General features: G+C 45.1%; 1 protein-coding gene across 1 annotated transcript in view; it reads right to left on the reverse strand.

The window, feature by feature from the left end:
- Positions 1-723: 723 nt before the first annotated feature.
- gfra4a (GDNF family receptor alpha 4a) overlaps positions 724-24,181 on the reverse strand; it is a 97,895-nt gene continuing 74,437 nt past the window's right edge. Inside the window, exons 2-8 of the mRNA XM_069536122.1 lie at positions 19,311-19,592; positions 18,513-18,593; positions 14,064-14,403; positions 11,939-12,048; positions 10,197-10,331; positions 2,999-3,168; positions 724-952 (exon numbers count right to left, since the gene is read on the reverse strand). Coding sequence (XP_069392223.1) covers positions 797-952; positions 2,999-3,168; positions 10,197-10,331; positions 11,939-12,048; positions 14,064-14,403; positions 18,513-18,593; positions 19,311-19,592 — 1,274 coding nt within the window. The 3' untranslated portion in view covers positions 724-796. The remainder of the gene's footprint in view (positions 953-2,998; positions 3,169-10,196; positions 10,332-11,938; positions 12,049-14,063; positions 14,404-18,512; positions 18,594-19,310; positions 19,593-24,181) is intronic.

A 24,181-nucleotide genomic window follows, 5' to 3' on the forward strand; every position in this document is an offset into this window, starting at 1 on the left:
GTATATTTATTTGGAAATTAACTCACATCTGCAACTTAAAACACAAAAACAAAGAGAATTTCATTGTGATTCCTTTTAACATGTTGGGAAATCAACATCTGAATAAAATAAAACTGTGGCGTCTGAATAAAGAAGCACGATGTGCTGCATGTGGAGACACACACACACACACACACACACACCTTATGTCTCATGTTACACTTCATCACAGATCATCTGAGAGAAAAGTCTTAACATTAATATTTTTCTTTAACATCGAGGAATGTTCAAGGACAAAAAGTTTTTTTTGTAGTTTTTTATAAGTATATTTATATATCTATATATATTGTTATAGATTTCCTGCACTGCGTCCTCAGTGTCTCTGTACACGTTCTGAACCCACGTTTCACCAAACTTATTTTCCCGATGAGCAAAGTCTGCATGTGTGTCGTCTGTGACAGTTTGTGTTTTTTTGGGGCGTGAGGCGAGAAATGAGGTGTGTACTTCCTGGTTGTCCCCCCCCCCCCTCCCGTGGTGCGGTCACAGCAGCGCCCCCTTCTGGTGGTCGCGTCACGGGCTGCACAACACATCTGCTCCGAGTCATGATTCACAAAAAGAGATTAAGTGTGATTGTTGTGACGGAGAGGGAGCAGGGCGGAGTCTCCCCCCCCCCCCCCCCCCCCATCAGTCATTTGACACATAGAAATGGCTGTTTCTCTCTCTCTCTCTCTCTCCTCTCCCCCCCACCCTCCCCCCCCACCCCCCACCCCAGGTCTGGAGTAGTGTCCATGGAGGCCAAGGTGAGCGAGGCCTCGTATTAGTCGGAGAGCAGCAGCAGCAGCACGGCGGGCAGCAGCCAGCCGAGGCCCAGCAGCAGGGACAGGTGGACGGGCTCGGCCCCGTGGTCCGACAGGCCCGGAGACGGAAGAGTGGAGTCTCCCTCGTCGCCCCACAATCTGTCGTTCTCGTTGACCTGAAGGAAAACAGGAGAGAGTTGCGTTAGTTTCCCACCCGCAGATTTGTTTCAGGACGAGCGGCTGAAAAAACAAACAGATCAGACCGACGGACAAACGATCCACATCCACGGCTCCAGAGTGAGACGAGTGGACGGGAGGGACGTCGCAAATTATCAGACAAGAGACGCAAACATATATATTTACAATAAACTCTTCAGTCGCTCCATGTTTACATCGTTTCCTTCTCTTTTCTCCAGCAGACATCGATTACTCTTAAAATAGAGAAACGATTTAAGAAACTAAAAAAATATTAGAAACAGAATCAACATATAATCATGAAATAAGATTTATGATTGATTGATGTTGGATTCAGTTCTTCCCAAACTATCTGGTGAACTAACTGACGACTTTTCATTCAGGAAGAATAAAAATAATTAAAAACACGTTGAACTGAAGCTCATGATTCTCTGTGAATTCCTGAAACTGCTCCAACTTCAACCCCTCAGTCAATCAGCCAATCAAATGTTGCTTCTGTAGCCGATGTTCACACAGTTCTTCGTATTGTTCTCAACCCCCGACAACAGTAAAACCACCAATCAGCTCCTGTTTACAGGAGAAATAACCTCAGAGACACGAGAGGGATCAGGACGGACGTTGCCTGTAGCGCTAAGACATAAAAATGTGGTGGTGTATAGTAAGACAAATATCTTTAGTCTGTTGAGGCATCAAAAATATAAAAATGTCAGAGTTCAGTAAGTCATAAAAATATATTGTGGGGAGGCACCAAACATGTCATAGTATAATATAGTGGCCATTAAAATGTCATAGTTTAATAAAAGCGTAAAACTTCAAACTATTGACTCAGTCGTCAGGAGACGACGTGTGACCCTGAAAGATCAGATGGCGTTACCATGGTTACTTAATATTCTCCTCAGCGGCGCGGTTGTTTTTCGCTCGTCTTCTGTTTGATCCGGCGCTGATTGAAATGCACGGAAACATCTGCGATGTCGATTTAACTGCAGTTGATCCATCATTGAAATGAGTCGGATGATTTGACCCAACGCAAACTGTCCACAGCTCATTCACCGGATTCTCTCTCTCTCTCTCTCTCTCTCTCTCTCTCTGACGGGCGTCGCCTCGATGACACTGTGTTTATACTCAGGTGACAGAATGTCCACGTTTACCTCAGAGTCACTTCTCTGCGTCTCCGCTCCGTCGTGTCAGACGCAGCGAGGCGACGACACGGAGCTGGAACAGCGCTGCGTGATGCTGCGTGGGATAAATCACGAGCCCCGAGGCCACAACGTGTAATTTGGGCTTTTGGCTCATTTCTTCTCTTCCCCCCTCTGGAAATAAGCAAGTGGCCTAGTTATTCATTTAGCCTGTGAAGTTTATTTATATCCGCTGGCAGATTGTCAATTATGTTATCTGCAGTGTTTTTTGAGTTCCCATTAGGAACCACATGCATGGAACAAACTCCCTCAGCCTGAAATGAAGTTTATTATTTATTAATTTCCCCTCATGATTAAAATGTGAAATTCTGCAGAAACAGATTGTCTGCATTAAAACTGATGTTTACTTCTTCATTGTGTTTGCCACATTAACAACGTTAACAGAGTTTATACTGTTGATGAAGCGGTCGTGAACATGGGACGGTTGTTTTATACGTCTACACTGACAGTTTATATAGAAATACACAGACGGACGTCTTCAGGACGAAGATTCGATTTTAAATAACTTTCGAGGGGAAGAATTTAATCATTTGCAAAATATCTAGTTTCATTGTTGATGTTTTCGAATGATTGATTTGGACAAAAGCATCCGTCAGATAAAGGTGAATGTGAAACGAACATTATTGAGATTTCAAGTCATGATTAGCGCCGAGTAACAAATGTCCAGTTTGAGTTTTCCCCATCTGAACTTGAGTGTAACTGACTTTCTCCCCGACGCAGTCTGACTCCCACAGATTCAAGGTTAAAACAAACACGACCCAGTTCTGACTGAGGCTGTCTCCATCGCTGCCGTTCTGTGGGAGAAAGTTTTGCATCAGACTTCAGTCTCACCTGAGTGGGTATCTGTGCTCGCAGAATGTTCTGCTCTGTTTCCATGGAGACACCTGGGGCGGTGGTTGCCAAGAACGGGCTCTGGTTGTCCGTCGCTGGACTCGGCATCCCGGGCTGACCGGCACCCGTCTTCACATCTGATCCATTTCCGAAGGCCAGGATGGAATTTTCTGGAACACATGAAGGGCAGAGACGTTTTAAAAAGAGACACGAGCGTCACATTTTCCTAATTTCTACCCCCTCTTGTTTCCTTTTGCAGACTGAATGACTGAGTACCTTTTAAACTGATGACTGCAGAATATTAGAATTACCACCCTGCAGTTCACAGATCACAGCACTTTTACTTTTCGACCCTCGACCACCAAAATCCAATCAGTTCATCTTTGAGTCCAAGTGAAAGTTTGTGCTAAATGTGAAGACATTTCCTCCAGGCCTTCTGGAGATATCGTGTTCACAAGTGCATGGCAGATGTACAAATGTTCCAACAACATGAAAACATAACTCCTCAGTGAGGATTTGATTCTAGTTATATTTCGTGTTTGTGACTAAAGGAAGTCGTGCATCGGTGGTTAAAAAGAAAAAGCAAATCCTCCTTCGACACAGAGCAGATTTCTGGATAATAGAATTTTCAAAATGTAAAGATTTTCTAGGATTCCAGTGAGAAGCAGCCTGAAAGATGTGAAACATATGTTATTCATGTGTCCGGGGAATAAGTTTAAATACGTTATTCCTCAGGCAACAAAAATACTGCGGTCTGCAGTGTTGAGCACTGACGGCTGTCTGCCATCACACAGGGGACACTCCAGGGCTGTGTGAGCAGGAAATCCACTTTCCTCTGTATAAAAACCTAAACTGAGGCTGGAAGATCCCGACGCTCGAACAGAAAAGAGCCGAGTCAGTGGCAGAGCGAGGCTTTGGTTTTAATTAGAGAAATGTCAGAGGCCAGAGTCACACGTAGCTTCACTGCATCTCAAACAACTGGAGGACAACTCAGGTCATAAGAGAAAATAATGAACAATAATGAACAATGAACTCAGGCTCATGGACTCGTTTACGTTAACCGCTGCAAAAAAGATCTTCCTATTGCGTCACTGCGGCTTGGACCCGCCCTTACGGCCGTCGCCTAGCAACAAAGCTAAAGACGATATAGTTCTTTGGTTGATTAAAGACGTCGGAAAGATGTTTTTATTTTCAACACGTCGTTATCTGTGCGGTTCTTACATTTAAAGACGAATTCTTCACGACGTTTTTCGCCATTACCTCTTTGAAAAAGCACAATGAATCATGGGATATGCAGGGAAATTCTATGCAAATAAAAATTAGAGTTAGGCCAATAAATTACATCATCACCATCGTTTGGCAGAAGAGTCGTGTGGGCGAGCGGGGATGAGGCGTTGAAGAGTTTAGTCTACGTTAAAAGAAAAAGATCCACAGAGGAGAAGATTATTAATTTACACACACTCCTAAATATCAGAGCTCTGAAGAACCCATGAATGATTCCCTGAGGAACTGGAGAAAAGATGCATTATCTCACGACTTTAATGAAAGTGATAAAAATGTTACGATGAGCACGAAGGTCGTCGGGTCTCCTGAGGACCGTAGACACAACCTGCTTCTGTGTGACTGGCTGAATTTGCAATTAAGGTAATTTAATGATCGGCAATGACGATGTGTACACGTGTGCTCGTGAACACGCGTGCTCGTGAACACGCTGTAATTATTGTTCCTTGTTCTCCGAGCTTGAATTGACGATGTTTTTAAATCACCTGCTCTGTTCGAAGACATTTGATTAGCATTCGTTAGCATCGGGCTCTAACGAGGCTCTTTGTTTCTCTTTCTCGACACGAACACTTACTAACTTGTTGCTTTAAGTGAATCAGGAATTCCACAATAACAAACATTCAATCAACTCAATTAATCCTCCCAGAATCCTTCAGGGCCTAATCTCTCGAGAACACCTGTAGTTGATGATGGATCAACCGTCATCGAGGGAACGAAGGCGATTCTTAGTTTTCTCAAATTTAATTCACACCTCGTGCGATTTATAATCTACATGGAGGTGATTGATTTCGGTGTAAAAAAAAAAAAAACTGAATAGAAAATAAACGAGGCCGACATCACAGGAGGAAAACACACACTGTGAACAGCTGAGTCATGATAACATCCGCTCACCAAACAATGCTACTGTTGAATATATTTCGATTTGCCGACCGGCCCCAAAACAATTATGTTCAACAAATGCACCAAAATGAAAAGTTGTCTCCTGCAGTCGCCACCAGCAGCGTTCAGTCAAACCGCAACCTTTCTCTCCGCTGTCGACTCAAAACACTTTCCTGAGCAGATTTTTAAATGTGGTGTAATTTCAGAGTTTCAAGCTTTTAGAGAACGTTTGATGGACGCTGATGTGAAGTGAACGCAACAGCGGAGCAGGTAAAAATCCATCTTCTATTGTTCATCTGGTTTGAATAAATAAATGTCACTGATTGAAGGAGAGAGAGTTTCTGCTTCTCAAGCTGGAACGAAGCTTTAAACTCAAACACAGCGGCTGAATGTAAAAAAAAAAAAAAAAGGACATTTACTCAGAGACTGTACTTCAATTAATTTCAGAAGACATCACTATTGTACTATTTTCATTACCCCTTCTTAGACTCTCATCCATTCAACCAACAATGGCCTGAAGATGCATTGAGCTCTGCAGAAACTCATCTCGATGAACGAGCCCTTCCACTTCACATTTGATCCAGTACTAATTTAAATATAGAGCTTGTAGCTACTTTAAACACATGATCTTATCCGACTTGTGTCTCGCGGCAGCAGGCGGCCATGTTCGGCTACAGCAACAAGCTGAGATGAACACACTCTACGTTACCTGGTCCCTGCGGACGATGGCACAGACAGTTAACGACTGGCTAGAGCACCGTGTGGAACGCTCGGCAGCTAAAGAGCCAGATACTGTGTGTTGATGTCGTGGCTTGTTCTGTGGAGCCAAGAGGACAACAACCTTATGAATACAAGTACGAATACTACGTTCTGTCAGGTACATGTGAGGTTTTTTATTACTCGTATTTTCACATTGAGCCAATTATTAAAACCAAAAGTCCAGATGATTCAGAGACAAATCTCTAAAAGCAGGGTTTCATCTACTGCTGCGAAAATCTTCAAGCGGTTGCTCTCAGATGTATAATTACCTCCACAGAGGAGCTTATGTTTTCACCACTTCTCATTAGTTTGTTTGTCAGCAGCATTACTCAAAAACTATTTTACGAATTTCCACGAAACTTGGTGCGAAGGTGAGAAATGGGCCGAGAAAGAACCAAATTATATTTTTCAACACGGATCTAAACATCTATCCTCGTTCTAACTCTGAATGTTTCTTTATCATAACAAGAAGAAAAAACTTAAAATATTTATGAGTGTGTGCAAAGTGGTGCAGAAACAAATAGCATCTAGCTATAATTAACTGTTGGTTTCTTCGGGGGACTGATGGCAGATTGTTGAATGTTCAGGTTTGGATGCGAAACATTATCTTCAACGTAACGAGATTCCATCATCAGCTGACCGAAGCTGACAGTAGTTGTCGTCCTTGCCAACACGAGTGCATGAGAAAGTTGATTTCAGGCAGCGGCAGACACACAGGAACACGTCTTATTGGTTTTGAAATATTTATTAGCAGCACGATGACGCGGCCTCATTGTAACCTCAATTTCCCCGAAAAAGAAAAGTAAGACTTTGACCCAGTCCGCGACAAATGAATTAAAATAATCAGTCAGACTTTGGATTTCTCATCTGCCAGTTGTCTGTGATGATGTGATAATATAATCATGATGCATTTTTAAATGGGCCACTTACAGTAAGTAGGCTATGACTGGGAGGAATACTACAGTATGTGCATCCTGTACTATGTATAATTTACAGTCTGCTGGGTTTATATGGTTTTATACAACCCAAAGGAGGAAGAGCATTCCATCAAGTTCTTGGAATTTCCACGAGCAGAATGACTTATGATCGTATGATGAATTAATATTCTATGAGCATTCATTTTCATTCAGTTAATGGGCTACTCGACAGCAATTACGTTTGCATGAAAGTCATTTCAATTATAATGTGCTCAAATGAAAACATGAATGAGAGATTCATCTGTTAATGTCCCCGGCTTAGACTGTGAGATGGATGTGGTGCTTAGACGTAAAAATCAAACCATTATTCCATCTTTTCCCGGCAGAAACACTCAGAAGCCACTGGCTGGTTATTAGTGATGGGATTTCAAAGCCTCCAGTTAAGTATCGGGGTGACACACAAATACCGATTTCTCACAGGGTCATAACAAATTGATCCATCCTCCTGAAGTGTTTCGCCTTTGCAAACAAAATTCTGCAGCAATCAATGCGCAGTCTTGACTCGACTCTCTCCGCTGGTGCATCGCTGAGCGTAACTGCCCGACAGAGATGGAGCAGGTGGACGGGTGACCTGCGCGCTTTTGTCGCCAGCGCTGCAGCTAATTAGAGGAGCTGAAAGTTGCAACAGAACAGAAACGAGTCAATAGCGAGGAAGAAAAAAAGAAAAAAAAGAGAGAAAAGAATCGAGCATGGCTGAGGGTGTGTTTACATCAGCGCCTTTCAGCAGAGGCTGTGGACCGGCATGCTAATGGTGCTGTGGGTCATTAGCATCGGTGGGACAGGTGGGAAAGTGTGCCACCGTGCTCAAAGTGTGCAGTTAGCTCTCTGCAGCGTGGAGTGATCCCCTGGCAGGCTGACGGATGATAGAGGCGAGGGGTGCAACTCCAGCTGCTCGCCACCGCTCCCTTCCACCGCCGTCACGCGGAGATGAAGAACCAATTGATATCTTCAGCGGTAAGCTGTTGTGACAGTTCCTTTGTAAATGTTTGGACACGGATGTTTAAGCGCCGCCATCTCGAATCTCTTTGACTTTCTCCCTCGAGGGGCTTTTTTTTTTTTTTTTTGTAACCCAGTTTGTGGGTGCACCCGAAGCCACGCCGCAGAGCACATCCTGTGCAGGCCGACCCACTTCCTGTCCCCAACCTTCCTGATCTGGTCGCCCTAACTTTCTCCTGTTAAACTACAAATATAACTTCCAGAGGAAATTTAAATAATTGCAGAAACAAATGAGCCTCAGCTCCATCTGTCCTCTCATTTTTTCCTAACACACTCATCTTTGAAGGAGTCCAGAGCTGCTACTCTGCATAGTGATGCGGTTATTACGGCCGTGATGAGGAGGTACGGCAGGTGACAGCTGCTTTTAGAACCTGAATGTCTTCACTCCAGAGAGGTGGAGTTCTCTGCACCTTTTTTTTATTTCCTCCTCCCCTCCCCCCGTCTGCAAACGACCGTATTCTTTCCTGCCACTATTCTCTCTGTCCACCTCATTAGTTCTGAGGCAGGAAACCAAATTACGCTCAATTACAAAGTCATCAAAGGCCATCTGAAGTCCTGTCTCAGCAAGCAGGCCCCAGAGCAACAGCGCTGGGGGGGGGGGGGGGGGGGCGGTGTGCAAAAAAATGCTGAATCCAGTCAGAAAAAGATGCGAGAGACCAGGAGGATTCATTTAACTGACGTTGGTGCTGCTCACTTGTTTAACAGCACCGTCACCGACGGACAGGAGAGCGTCAGAATGAAATTACGCCTGATTCTCTGTTCGCTGTGATTACACGAGGAACGCGGGGAAAAGAAAGAAACGTTGAGGCGCGCACTCGGGGCGGATTAATTTCCCCAATTATTGGCTTTATTCCAAACTCCTCTTGCCAAACCATTACATATATTTTCTCCCCAAAATAGAAGTGTCGCCTGGCAAATGAGACCGAACGCCAATTGAGATGAGAGCCCGACGTGGTTCGCTGGTCCATGAATTGCCTTTCCCATTAGAAACTTGTTCATCCTTATTATCACGTATGCGCTATTTGGCCTCAGCCATTTGCAGAGGCAGGAGGAGGGGAGTGTCTCTTTGCTCAGACGCCGGGAAATGAGGCCAGTCAGTCTGAGGATTGTTTCGCCGGCTCTCTAAGGAGCTTACAGTAAACAGCACACAGGAGCTGCTTCAGCGAGTCGGAGTCCTGGCTGCAGGATGCACATGAGCAGTTTTGCAGAAAAACAAGGCATCCATCAACCGGCCGGAAAACACGCGTGACGACTCCGGGAGGTTCGACTCAGGATAATGTGCAATTCATTTGCTGTGTGAAGATGGTTTGTTTGTTTGAGAACAAACGTTGTGTCACTGACCGCGAAGCATCGGACTTTCAAAGACAAAGTCTGCAGGACGTTTCCTCTGACTTCATCTACAGACAGAAAAAGTTATTTTCCCGCACAAGAAGAAACAGACCTTCACAGCCTCCTTTAGGCTCCATCACACTTCCTCTCTCCAATAACTCTGTGGCATGTGTTTGTATTCCCCTCTGAGTGAATTTTTAAAATGTGGATAACTCTGTCAGTCTCTCCTCCAAAGTGTTTGTGTTGTGGAAAAGAAGAATGAAAGAAAGTGAGAGAAGTTCACACCTTAGCATAACAGAGGGGAAACATTGTTGAATAGGCTGTTTGGGAAAGTCCCAGATGTATATGTGACATGAATAACTGCCTGTGTAACTTATTTATTGTGCTGCGGAACAAAAAACCATTAAAAATCCCTGTTGGGAAATAAATCAGTTGTATAATAATGGTTTGGTTATGGGCTCAGGCACTAATAAGGTTTGGATCAGCTTCAGGGAAATGGTTGCTATTGAAATAGCCACTGGACAAACAGCATGAAAATATGTTTCACTAATCTTAATAACTGTTTTCATTTGCTTCCAGTCTCTCACAGAATAAACTGAGCGCAACGTGAATAATCAAGCTCCTCCTGTAACTTCACAGAGTAATGGAGTAAATCCAGAAATCAATCTTTGATGGCTCCATGATATGTTTCCTGTATATTTGAGCCGTTGGATGAATATGAACAGCTGAGAGCAACTCACGTGTGAGAACGTCCCCCCCCACTACCTTCTGGCTGTCTCACTGTGATGTTGCACCACATCAAAGAATGTGCGACGGATTATTTTGTTCACAAATTCAACTTTGTTAATCCTCACGCTCGTCCTTCTTCTCGTCCTGGTTCTTTGTCGGGATTGTTATTGTCACTGTGTAGCCAGAGGTCTCTCTCTCTCTCTCTCTCTCTCTGTGTGTGTGTGTGTGTGTGCGCAGCTCGTACTCACTCAGGCAGACGTTGTCGTGGAAAAACGTCAGGAAGTCATTGCACTGTTCCCTGTGGTTTCCGCTCGCTGCACAGGAGCACCAGGGTCCCACGTTGGAGGTGGAGTTGTCAAGGTAGTTGGGTGTTATCGTGCTTCCTGTGGAGGGGGGGAGGAGGAGGAGGAGGAGGAGGAGGAGGAGGAAACAGCTCCGTGTGGTTACAGGCGTCTTACAAACAGTTCAGCCTATTAAATTAAAACTTCTCACATTATCGGGTTTACAGCACAATCACGGCGTCTGACCTTGAGATCACATAAACAGGAAGTAATCTCTTCATTGAATCTGAAATGAATATTTATTTTTTCAGCCTGTGGCCCCTTGGAGCGATGCTCGTCTTGTAAACATCTCGTAAAATGAGCAGTTTTTTTAAAGAAAGAAGTTTAATGTTCCAACAAATTGAATGTTTGAGACGATTTGCGTCTGATTTAATCTTGTAACGCTCCGACTTATTAAGACCTCACCCCGATTACCATAATCAAATAAAGGGATTTGCATGTGGCGATTTCTATCGTCATATTGCATTAATCAGGTTAAGTTATTAGCGTGGTGGAGGAAGTGAGAGGAATTTCAAAGCTGGGATAAATACAAAGTGTAAAAAGACAGAGACAGGCAGGTTATTTAAGTAGATCAGGTGTTAACGAGCTCAATCCCAGTTAATGAGAAGTGTTGACACCACAGTCAATCTATGGGCATGTGCTATTTTGAAATCTTAAGTGACATTCAGTTGTTTGAAATGTGATTTTCTCTGTAGGTGTATTTATCATATGTATGAATTAAAGCTGCTGGTAGAAATCAGTGCGTCTTATTTGATTCTCATCCTCCAGGAGATCAAATCAAACAAGCACCGCTGAGCTTTTCTCTGACTTGAGTGTCTGACGTGTGTTTCTGCTGCGGCCGCCGGTTTCTGGACTTTGATAAGTGCGGCGGCTCGCGGTGCAAAGTCCAGGGCCTCATCACAGCGGTGTCTCAGATGTATTCTTTGCCTTCGGAGCTTTTCAGCAGTAAATGATTGGGAAGTCATTTTCCTGGGTGCGGTAATAAAGCCTTGTAGCTTGTACTTTTAAAAGGAGGAGGGAAATAAAATTGCGGCACTTTGCGGCAGAAATTCAGATTCACCTCCATTGATTTTCTGGGTCCCAGCCTTTCAAACAACAACACCTCAGAGACCCACTTCTGCTCCGGTTGTCTAGAATGGCCAATCACTGCTGCTGCTCAGCCTTCTGTCTCCGTCTTCCTTTATCTGTCTCCTTCAGTCCCTCACAGACCAAACCCCCCCCCCCCCCCCCACCCTCTGCAGCAGTGCATTGTTGTCCCATAACGACACGTTTAGACTGAGTGGTTTTTAACAACCTTTATGTGATCTTTTGTCAGGTTTTTATCTAAAGCACAATAAGCCGTGTTGTGCGCCTCTGCCCGCCCCCACTCGTTGTCATGTCGGGGATAATTCTCTCAAAACAGCGGTCAATAGTTGTAATTGCACTACTTATAATGCCAGCAGCTTGGCAGGGCACGCTGCAGCCACATTAATCAGCGCTCCATCGATCATCGCGCTGTGCCTCTCATCACAATCCTCGACTCGTTCTTTTGAATCCTGCTCAGTGCACTTGTCCGCTCCCTGCCTTCCTCCCTCTAAAACCCTTTTCGTTCCCGATCCATCACAGAGGGCGGGTGAGCCAGCGCTGGCACGAGAAGACTTGGTTCTTACCTATCAGGCCGGTGTACGCAAGTAGACACGCTCCGTAGTTCTCCTGCTTGCAGCCGCTGGCGCTCAGCTCGGAGGGTTGGCAATCATACTGGAACTGTGCCCAGCGAGACCTGTGGGAGCAATAACATGCCATCCATCATTTACTCATACTTGGCTGCTGCACACATTGTGTCACTGCAGGTTGGCCGGCACCGGTGCTTTCTCCGAACAGGACGTGCATCTGAAAACCACAAAGCTCGTCTACCTTCCCGTGTTCCGACATCAACTCCCATCGCCCGTCAAGATCCCCTGTTCTGCAGAACCTCAACCCCCCCCCACCCCCCCCGACAGTCGCTCCCGGTGACATTCATCCCTCTTTATTCCGCACTTTCCCCAGCCTGTCGTCTCCTGGAGGGTTGCCAGGCGTTAAAGAGTCAATGAGGGGCAAAGGCGGGCCTCGGCTCTGCCTTCTAAATACTGTGCTGCCTGGCCGGGGAGAGATTAGACAAATATGGATCTTCCATATAAATACTTTGTCCCACAGCCTCTGTGCCGTCTATTCTTCACCTTTCCTGCCAGCCGCCCAGACATCTAGCCTCATCATCATCATACAAGGCTATCGCGGCCATCATATCGCATCATCGGCCCCCGTCGACTGGCATTTGCAACAGGATCCCCTCAGGGGCCCACGGCTCTCTGCTCTCCCCTCGTTTGTCATGTCATTGTAATGATGTGTAAAACTTATAGGCTGTGCTCTAAGTGAAGGCGTCCTCTGCGGGCCGCCGGTTAATGCCAGCGGGGTGGGCGGGGCCGCGCGGAGGCCTTGAGACGCTACATCCATCGGGGGGGGGGGCAGCTGCAGGAGAATAATGTCTGATCGATGGCTGTGACAGATGAAGCCTTTTGTTTTCCTGACATCTGAAGAGGAAGAAGATTAAACGCTGGCGACCATTCGCTGTCAGAGCGAGAGCGGTTTGACTCGATGGGTCTGAGAACTCCATGTTTTCAGTCTCCAGTGACAGAGAGAAATACATCGTCTGAATTATAATGACTTCCTACATTGTTGGTCTTTTGATTGGACGTGTAAAGAAATCTTTGTTTTCATCAGTGTCACACAGAGACAGGGATTTAACGCAGAATAAATATGCTCATCCAGAGGGTCAGTTTTCTCGATGAGGTCTCGGCTGCACGATAATTCACATTTTCGGAGCCATGTTTGAATCCCGAGTGATAATGGCTGTTCTAATAATGACTATTTCACATGGCGGCTTGTTGCTTGGCTGCCTCCCTCGGAAGCTGAATACAGAATTTAATGGAACAACTCAAACACAGTTAATGGGTATAACAATTGAATTAATTAAACACTGCTGACTAATTGAATCTAAATGAACATTTCATACCAGCCAGACTCTTCCAAGATTCACAATCCTACTAATTGTGCTGAGTGCCGAAGTTCTTTCAGCAGTTTTCTTACTAACGTAATGTTTTGGATTAGGATCCGAAGTATGAGATGAGAGTACAGTTTGATACTTGCGTTCATGTGCTGTTGCAAAGTTGGATATAGCCTCTTCTTAAAGGTAGCTAAAGCTAAGTGTCAAAGAGACTTGATACCTTCTATCTTCTAGTTGCCTCCAGTTTACAGGAATAATGTGGAATATCTGTCCGGTGTAAAACAGTCGAGAACAAGCTGAAGCTGTTAAAACATCTAACGAGACAAAGAGTTTTCAGATCAAATAAGATGCTGCACGTGTCGATGACCCCGAACAAGTGTTTGCTAACAAGTTAAACTCAATAATCGTAACTGGATCAGAGTTTATCTCTCAATTCATGTGGGAGTTCAGTCCAACATCTGTCAGAAAACATTGAATTCAGCTTTAAATCTCGGACAACAGAGCTTCAGAGCAGCGGTTTAACAACATGATTTATCAATTTTAAATGTCAGGTCGATACAGAACGACTCTGAGGAAGGTTCATCACGTGTAAAGTGCATGATTTGTAGTATCTTATATGTAAACAAAACACTTTTGTGATCCTGTAACAGAAGCTGCAGATAAACTGTCGGTTCATTGAGTCGAATGATGCCAACTTAGGAAATTAGGTGTAAAATTGTCTTGGCAGCAGGTGTGAGACATTGTGTATTTTCTACCTGCACACATAGTCCGCCTTGCAGATCCGCAGCTGAGCCAGGCAGTTGAGCTTGTCCTTGTCTTCGTAGGAGCAGGACGGCACAATGGTTTGCCTCCGGCGCTCGGCGCAGGCCGTGTCGGTGCAGGGACAGAACAGCAGCTCGTGGGTGTAGTCGGGGGGAACACGGTCAAAGAATTTCCTCAGCGCCTTGTTGCACCTTGGTCGGTTACACGGCCCCGAGCGGGCCGACGGCTGGATGCAGGCCGAGACGTATTCCGTACGAAGCTTCTGACACGTCTCATCTATGTTACACGCCTTGGCGGCATCCAGGCAGCGGTTCACCGTCGTTACTTCAGATTCTAAAAGAGGACAGAGAGCATTTCATCTATCTGCGTGGTCTGACAAAATCAAATCCCATGCAATGTTTACCAAATCATGTCAGGGTCTAATTGGAGTTGGTATTGACTTGCTGCTCTCACCTCTACACTCGGACGCCGTGTTGCATTGATATACAAAAACAGAGTCTTCTTCAAGAACAAACTCAACCATAAGAATGATCATGTGTAATAAACCCTGCTGTAATGAATAGGAAATGAACGGTGTATAAATGTTGCATGAGCCCGGGCCCTGGCTGTGTTTCAGCTGAGGCCTAATGGCTGAATATTTCATTCCGGTGGGTTAATGCAGAGTGGCAGTGCTGGAAAAGCTGCTCCTCCATCTCTCCAACCGCACAACAAGGCCTGTAATTACTGCTCCTTCCCCTTCATCCATCCATCCGTCTCTCAGACATCCCCACATCTGGGTCCATCCCTGACTCACCTGACTCCCTCCTCCCTTTGCCATCTTCCTCCCTCGCTGCGTGCCTGCTTCTCTCACCCTCTCTCCATCTGTCTATTCCTGTCTCCTGTTCAGCTCTCTCTCTCTCTCTCTCTCTCTCTCGTCCTCCATCCATTCTTCCTCCATTCGGTCCATCCCTGTCTCCCTCAGTGCTCACGCTCCCCTTGACTCCCGTGGTAACGAGCCACCTCTCATAAACATCTTCTTTTTTTTTTTGTAACATTATTTCCAAATCTATCATCACGTTTTTCTTTTCTTTTTTTTTTTGTCTGTCTCTCTCAAAGCGACCTCCCAGTCAATACGGCCGTGATGACACTCAGCTCCTCTGGCAGATAGCTCCGCTCATTAGTTTGTAAAATGCCTGTAGTTGTGTCTCTTGGTGAGTTCGGCTCTCAACAAGCTGTCAAATAAAATATGAATGGCCTCGGAGAGAAAGCTAACAACCCTTCACAAAGCACAGGTTATTCCCAATTTAACTGCTAAGGTGGGGGGGGGGGGGCAACTAGACAACTAGTAATTTATTTCAATGCAACTGTAACTTCACAATCATTTCTTAGTGTATATGATAAACACACGGAACGGCTCAGATTATGGCGAAGAAGCCGTTTTTAATCCGTTTCCTTCGACCATGACGCAGTCGTCTTTGTTGTCCTTTGTAACGACGGCAGCGAAGCCGCTAGGGAGGTGAATATTTGATTTTCCTCGAAGTCTTTGAGGTTGGTCACGTTCACATTTGAGGACCAGGGCTGGAAATGTTGCCTTTTTTTTTTTTACACACGGCCCTTTGACGTGTCGCACTGTGGCTTCATCTGCTGCATCTAATCTGGACGTGAGCGCTTCAGCCTCACTCTCAGTGTATTAAAATACTGTTTCTCATTGCCTCACAGAGACTTCGACCAACCAGTTGCACCAAAGACCAAAAGAAACAAAACAGTTTTCCTGTGGTGCATGAAGCAGGAAATCTTAGCACTGGAAAACAATCCCTAGAAACCAGTGATGCATTCAAAGGCTGCATTTTTGTGCGGAACATTTCATAAAACCACTGACTTTATTCAACTGATTAATTGGCGAAGGGCAAAGCACAGCGTCGTTTAAATACGCTTCAGAACATGACGAGCTGCGGCTGCGGCGTACATGTCTGAAAACATCACTGAGTTTGAGGGAGCGATGCTGGAAGGGCGTAAAAACATCCATTAATCACGTCTTTGTTGTTTTGGCAGTCGGCTTGTCGAGATGCATGGCATGGACGTCAACTCTGACCTCCCGCGGAGTCGCTGGAGCGAAATTTACGAGGAGGCTGCACACTGAGGGTCTGGCGCAGCTGTAATTCACGGCAGCCTGAAACGAGCGGTGTCATTCTAATAAGCAGCTTATGTATGAGGTCACAAAACATATGATCAGGCGCGTGAGAGGGGACGTCTCCCAAATTGGAGCTGTTTAGTTTTCATGGTTTTACTGTGCAAATTCTTTTTCCCCTGTGAAAACACAACCGCCGTCTCCCCCGCGCAGGTGAGGACAGTTTATCCAATTTCCCTAATCTATGTTCTCACTCAATCACGCACAACAAGCCCATAGAGAATGAATTGGTTGAGGCGAGTGCGAGCGTTACCCTGTCCTGATGAGTCTCTGTGAAGTATGAATGGTGCTGAGCTGCTATCACCGCTGCACCGCTGAGATTCAAAGTGGGTTTGAAAATAGCTGTGGGAAGATCCATGGAAATGAAGCTGCAGTGTACAGTAGCTCTGCTGCGGGGGAGTACGTGTTTGCTAATGCTACAGATTTAATATACAGAAGAGGAGGTTGTGATGTGCCAGCGTTTGCAGTTGTGCTTTTTTTAGTTCACATTAAATAGACGCTCTCTCTCCCACTCTGTAGGTTTCTAAATGGGGGGGAACGGATTTAAAACTGCACCAAGCAACGGGCTCTGACTTTCACCAAACTAAACGACTGTGCTAGTTTCAAACCATCGGATTCGCCAATTTCGTTCCCGGTGTCCACATTGTTTTAAAATGCAAATGCACTTAAAATGAGACGTGGTCAGTTTCATTGTGAGAGCATCTCTGGTTTTACTATTCTCGCCTGGTGTCTGGAAAAAACTCCTCAAGTGGTATTTTGCAGCAGAACGTGACATTTTGCAAAACTCCATCAAGCCTCGGAATCGGAGTTTTACCTGCTGTTGGAATTGATTATAATGATACAAGAATGGAAGAAAAGGTTCTGTGTAGTAAATACATCCACTAACATTAGAGTTATTCAAAGGCCCACCTGCTGTTGCCCTGCTGTGGTAGGAGAAGCCAAACGTACGCACTCTGCTTTGTGCTATTTCTGTTTTCAGTTTGTGCACAAGCATATTCATTTCCTCTGCAGAGAAGCTCAACTACCTTCAATTACAATCACAGTCCACCAAGATGCAATCGCACCTGGTTTTTAAAGACAATGATTTACGTCCCCTAAAAACACTCACGATTCAAAAAACTGAGTATGACCATTTAAAAACCGTTTGCTCTTGAGAAACAACCTTTTTATTCTGCCTTTAAATCAGCAGATGTGGAATCAGAGACGCCTTGAATACACTTTACGAGTGTTTAGATAATTAGAATCTGTCATCTGTTATCATGAGTCTCCTTTTGTTTTCATTCCACATCAGAAAGCGAGGGTGGAATAAAAAAGAGAGAAAATGTTTCAGATTTTTGTAGGTTTTGGAAAATTATTTGCATAAATTGCACTTTGAGTTTTTATAGCAACACTGAGTCTATGACAATTTTATTAGTTTCGGCAAAATGGCCACAACTGACCAAACGTCTCTGCTTGTTTATTTGTGAAAATATATTTTGTATGAGACGGTGAGGATCCACTTCTGTTCCTCCTGATGTGTAAGGTCAGCTCCTCCCTCCGAGCCGCCATCATCCACTTGTTTAAAGTGTCATTAATCGTCAGACAGTTCTGCACATGAATACCGGAACATACTAATCACTCCGCGTCAGTCATTGTTTAAGTTCCACGGACGCTTCGTCTCGAGTCGTCCTGAGAACAAACGCCGTCGGAGAAAAACAAAACACTTGACTTTGTGTTCTCTCCGGTGGAAACGAGTTTAACTCATCTGTGTGCAGCCGGTCTCCGTCCAAACCTCCAGAGGGAAAAATCTAGTGTTGTTTGAGTAAACAAACCGGCTGCGTCTGTCTTCCATTTTCCGTCTCTGTCTCCGTCTCCATCTCACTTCTGACTTTTCTCTTTCGTCTCCTCACGCTCTGTGCCCCTCCCACCCCACCCCACCCGGGTTTTTCAGCTTCCAGCTGCATTCAAATAAATAGGTAATTAATCTGTGCCTCGGGGGCGAACAGCAGCACATACCCGCCTCTCGGCTTTGCCCAGGGGCTCAGAGGCAAAGACAGAACCAAAGGGTGGGCTGTTACTCATCAAACACTTTGCAAACCCACCTGCAAATCCACATGTTCCACACTCAGAGTGACACAACATCTCCATTTGCTCTCTCACATCTGCAGCTGGGTCTTAAAGTCTGATGCCAGTTTCCCACTCACTTGCGTAACTGGGACGTGATTATGTGAGACACTGATTATTTCCCCTGTCTAGGTAAAAGCAGCGGAAAAGCATCGGAGGATTTCTCAGTCACCTGCAGCGATGGAGGCCAGACGGACGTAGTCGGAGCCCCTCTCCTCCGGTTCATACGGGAAACTCTCCACCAGGCTGAGTCCTGCAACACAGACGAGAGGTAAAGTCGTTCTTTTTGTTGTTGTGTCCTGAGACAAAAACTCAATGAGATAAAGCAGGTAAAACATTTCTGATATCATTAAATCCACACATTTGTATTTAAGAGAACTGGCAAGGATTCCAAGGATTGACAGTTTAACCATGAACTTAATTTCCAGCTTGATTTAAACATGTGACATCTGCATAAACTGAAACATGAAACTGATTAAAACTATTTGGACCTATTTTCAAAAGCAGGAGCCACAGAGGTAATATTCTTCTGAGGGCCGAAGGTTAAACTGAAGTAAATCAATGACTCCATTGGCTTCGTTAAGTCACAGTCTTCATGTCTTTAACATTTAACGCTCGACGTGCAGGATATGGTCGAGCCTGTTTAATGGTTGCCCTAGTTTTCAGTTGTTCTGAATATAAAATGATATGCTAAATGCCCAAATCTGAATATAAATGTACCAAAAATAACTGGGCTAAAAGTAGGAAAAGACAGTGACAGGACAAAGCATTTGATAAAATACACTGAGTGTGGATGGAACAAAAGGAATCAGAGACTCAGTTTGAGCAATGTTTGACACAATAATCACTCTTTTCATTTCTGCTGAGCCGCCTGGAGGTGGACCACCGTGCACCAGATAATCCCAGTAACATACTGTACCTGCTCCCGCCCACCTCCTGGGCACAGAACCATCACAATCTGTGGTCTTACCGTGCAGCACGGACTGGTGCAGGCTCCAGTAGATGCTCAGGCAGTTCTTCTCCTTCTTCATGCCTCGTTTACATTGGCAGCCGTGCAGCGGCGTGGACAGCAGAGCGGTCATGGCGTTCTCACACTGGTTTCGCGCCCCGGGTCCCAGCTTCACGCTGCCGTCCCCCGCCACACACTGCCTGAGGGTGCGGAGCCGTGGGCTGCAGGTGTCGTCGCTGGAGCAGGTGTCTCCAGCACGCAGGCAGTCCCTGCCGCCCAGAGAGAGAGCCACACGTGGGACTCCTGCAAGACGAGACAGACAGAGGACAGGTTAGTCAGTGAATGGACCCCCGCGATCAGAACTGCGTGGAAGACTCAACTGTGGATGACTTGTCTGTACACTTCTTAATATAAACATGAGAAATTCAGTTTGTTGGACCCGATACAAATAATCATCATCATAATAATAATAACTTAAAGTAGAATTAATTGTTTGAGCTGTAGGTTTTACTACAGAAAACACAACTGGAGCTCGCACAGCTAATTCCAGCTGCGGAAAAGTTTGGAACTGAAAGCATGTTCTGAATTTGTGGTTTTTTTGTACCTCGGGTTCTCAAAATGACGCTAAAGGGCATTAACATCAACCAACGACTCAAATCCACCGATTTGTGTTTGTGAGGTCCGCCACGCTGATGTGATAAACCTGCATCGATTAAAATCTAAATACGTAAACGTGCAACACGCAAAAAACCCACAAGCCATGTGTTTATACATTTCCTGTCCCTCGTGTATGAGGATCACGCAGACGACTGAGCAGCTGTGTGAGGCCGGTGTTTGCCCTAATGATTTCATTTGTGCACATCGGTTTATGATAATTTAGCTAATTGCATCATTTACAAGTTAAATAAGATCAAACAATTCTCCATTAAAATTCAACAAACTGGAGATTCCAGCAGTGCAGCTGCATAAAGTTATGGGACTCACGAGAGGCCGATAATAAAAAAAACAGGTAACGCTGATGCAGCCCCCCCCCCCCCCCCACTAACCTCCAGTGAAAAGCTTCATCATTTTAGAAGTTTGGTTGAAGAGCATTGAAGTGTGTGTATGATTCTCTTCTATTCATGCACAGTATGACCTTTATAATATTGGTGTCATGGTTTTTTGGGGGGGCGGTGCGATTGCAGCCACCCCCCCCCCCAGCTCCCTTTGTGCCCGGGGTCCCCGAAGTCCCTGGAAACGCTCCTGGCAGCAGAGGTTGCTGCTCCTTTACGCGACAAACAAAGTGAATCATTGCTAAAATGATCTAAACTGATGTGAATGTAATAATGGGATTAAAATTTTAACCTCCCGTCAGAAGCGATCACACTCGGTCAACGAAGCGTCTCCGTGCTGCGTTCCAGCGTTTTTATAATTCCATTCATTAACCCGAGGGGGGGGGGGGGGGTCGCTACATTATTCATGAATTCAGACCGTTGTCACATGGAATACATCTGACACCGCTGACTGGATTTTGATGAAACTTCAGGGGGGACGACGCTTCTCTCCAATGCATCCTGACGTGTTCGAGATTATACCGAAGTGTTTGCGCTGCAGTCAAAACAAAGTGTCACATTTATCACACAGGGGCCCAGAGAGGGGGTCGCACGGTGCGTGAGGGGACGATGTGTTTACCGTTGTTTCATGTGCCACTAATCAGATGCAACACTCACAGTCTAATATATTCCCACACGTCGAGGAGTCTCAGAAATATTGTTGTATTAAGTCCACGTGTCTGGTTTGGGGAGAACACGATACCATCACGGCTAACTGTGAACTTTTCAAACTTTCCTGGCTCTAACAGGCAGAGTACCTCGTTCCCAGAGTACATCGTTCCCAGAGTACCTCGTTCCGAGGGTACCTCGTTCCCAGAGTGCCTCTCTTATTCATCCATTTGTTTTTGCGCACAACTCGAACAATCGGACCAAATGGAGCTAAATGGCTAAAATAATAATTTACCTGCTTCTGGACGAAAAGGCGAGATGATATCGATCGATATGATGTTTAATTTAAAGTATGAATATCTATCTGCAAATCTTTGCACATCCCAGACGAGCAGTAATTAATTTTACTCCATAAACTGTTTTGGTAAATTGCTTTATGTGCATGAATGCCCCCGACTGGTTTAATCTATTACCGAGCATTGAGAGAAAAAAGGAAAGAAATTGCAGGAACTAGTGGAATTAACAGTTTTTGTGATTTAATGCCTCAGAAATAATAATAATAAAAATCCCTCTCGTAACAAAATTTCGCTGCAGCTCACTCAAGAACCTGAGATGATTCAATCCGGACCAAACTGACAGACTGACAGTCGGACTGACTGACACCATCATCCCCACAGAGCGTGGCTCAGAAAGTTCACTAACTTGACAGTGGGTCAGTCAAGATCTGCTCCGCTGCCAAACTCTGTGGAAACACACACAAACTTTATATTTCTTTTTTTCTTTTAATTCAGTGGAGATCTCACCACATCTGCCAGGTTCTGGTGAAATGTCGAGGAATTATTTGTATAGATGTACTGCTGTTAGCATTTTAGTATGTTTATATTTGAAATGTTGGTATTTTTATTATAGTATTTTATTAACTAGACTAACAAGTAAAAATAATTGATCATCCAGCACAGGACACGTTCCCAGAAATCCTGTTCAAAAGCATTTGTGACTGTTTGGCGAGACGAGCTGTTTCACTAATTACGTTTTAATCTCATTTGATTCCATCACAGCTCAATCAAGAGAGCGAAAGCGGCTTCCCAAAGGACGGAGCTGGAAGCTGGAACGTCTCTGTCTGACGCTGGAACTCAGAGGAGCTCTCGATGGGCGACATGAATTTAGCGATGGTCGGATTAAAACAGAATTGGGTGAAACTTTTATGGATCAACTTTCGATCCTGCTGCACTCTTGGAGAGAAGAGGTTTGACTTGACCGGCGAGAGGCGCCTGTCAGTCACAGTCTAGACAGAGGCGAGAAGGTGGTGACTGTGGGTTTGAGATGTTTGTGCAGCATCTGCCACTCAAGTGAAGAACCCCCCCCCCGGAAAAATATATCCCCTCAACAAGCCATTTATTTCACTGCACCGTCTCGAAACCTGATCTTATTACACGGAAGAAACGTTTCCGATGCACTCGAGCGTTTTCCTGGATCAAGCGACGGCACCTCGGATAAAAGTGGAGGAATCTGCCTCGTGCGGAGATACGTCACTCGCTCTGAGAAAACTCTCAAGATGCAGATTTGCATTGGAAATACTCAAAATCACCTCAGCCCCTCTGGTAGTTTTCTTCACTCGCTGTTAAGACAAACAATATTTCACCGTGAAGCCATTTCTTATGTGGAGCTGCAGGTGGGAGCAGATAAGTGTGTGTGTGTGTGTGTGTGTGTGTGTGTGTGTGTGGGTGGTCTGATATGGAAGGGGGAGCATGGAGGAACTTTAAAGCCAGGTTTGACTTCCCCCTCGGAGGCAAAGAAAAAAGCGCTCGGCGAGCAGCTGCACTGCAAATCTTATTAAATTGTAACTAATCCAGTGTGGAGAGAGGTTTGATATTTGTCTGAGAAATTAAGCAGCACTCCAGATTGCCAGAGATAACTGTTTGCCTGGAAACCGAGCTGCGGCGCACCGGCAGTTCAAAGAGACACAGTCAAAACCAATTAGGAGAAATCAGCTGCCTTGTCATTCAAATTCGTTCCATCCAACAAACCTCCAGGTTTAACCCACTGAGGTAAATAATCCACGAGCTCCCTCTCTCTCTCTCTCTCTCTCTCTCTTTCCTGCTTTTTTTTGTTGTTTCTTCTTCTATTTGTCTTCATCCTTCTGATTTCCTGTCGTCCCATCCGCTCATCTCTTTGTTCTCCTCTCGTCCTGTCATCCCTCGCTCACACACCAGACGTGCTTCAAGCAGATTTTAGATTTAAAGAAATGCTTTCAAGGAACAGGAGGGGGAAAAAAAATAAAATGAAAACCGAATAAACTTTTTATTCTGTGATCTTGGGCAAGTTTGTCTTCGCTCCTGTCGCAGGGAAACAAAAAAAAAAGTGAATCTGTAGTGTTTCTGACAGACAAAGCGTGGGACTGTTCCATTTAACTTGAAATGATCTTTGTGTTGACAGCGCGGAGGCATCGGAATTGAAAGCAATCACAACCCTGCAGGCACATTAAAGTTTAGATTTACAGTCGTGACTACGAGGAAATAACTTTGAGACGATAACAGCAGAGACGCTGATGGAGCCCAGTCCGTCTGTCCACCACCTAAACTAAAGGTCACTCTTATAAGATTCATGACGGTTAACTCCTCCTGGTTCCTCCCTCTCCTCTCCCCCTCCCCCCCCTCTTTCTGAACCAGTGTGAGACCGTGAACCTGAGCTATAAAAACAAACTTCCCTTTAAACAACTGATTTTCAGAGATCTTAAAGGGACGGTTCAGCAGCTCCACTCTTCAGCATTCAACAAAAAACACCATCTCGGTCAAATCTCAAAGTGAAAATGTTGGTGCAGCCTCGGCTCCGAGTTCAAAACAGTGACTGAAGTGACCGAGATGTGAGCTCACGACTTACATGTGAAGTTTGTTCTCTTGATTTAACTCCGTGCTTTTTCGTCTGCTGCTGTTTTTAAAAAAAACATAAAACTTTTTTGTGTCTCTCCCTCTTTCTCCTCATCGCTCGCTGAATATCCAGAATGATGAATCCTATTACAGACAACAGGCCCTCGGATTGTTTGGTAAATCTTTGACGGCTCCGCCAGGGGACTGTGCTTTTGTTTCTGTAGATTGTAGTTCCTTATTAGCAAACTGCGGCTCCCCGAACACTTTTTAACCGAGATGACTCACGTCGTCTGCTGGGGCCGTTGTCTCGGTTTCACCAGCTACT

Source organism: Paralichthys olivaceus, chromosome 12 (assembly GCF_024713975.1).
Source record: "Paralichthys olivaceus isolate ysfri-2021 chromosome 12, ASM2471397v2, whole genome shotgun sequence".
NCBI lineage: Eukaryota > Metazoa > Chordata > Actinopteri > Pleuronectiformes > Paralichthyidae > Paralichthys > Paralichthys olivaceus.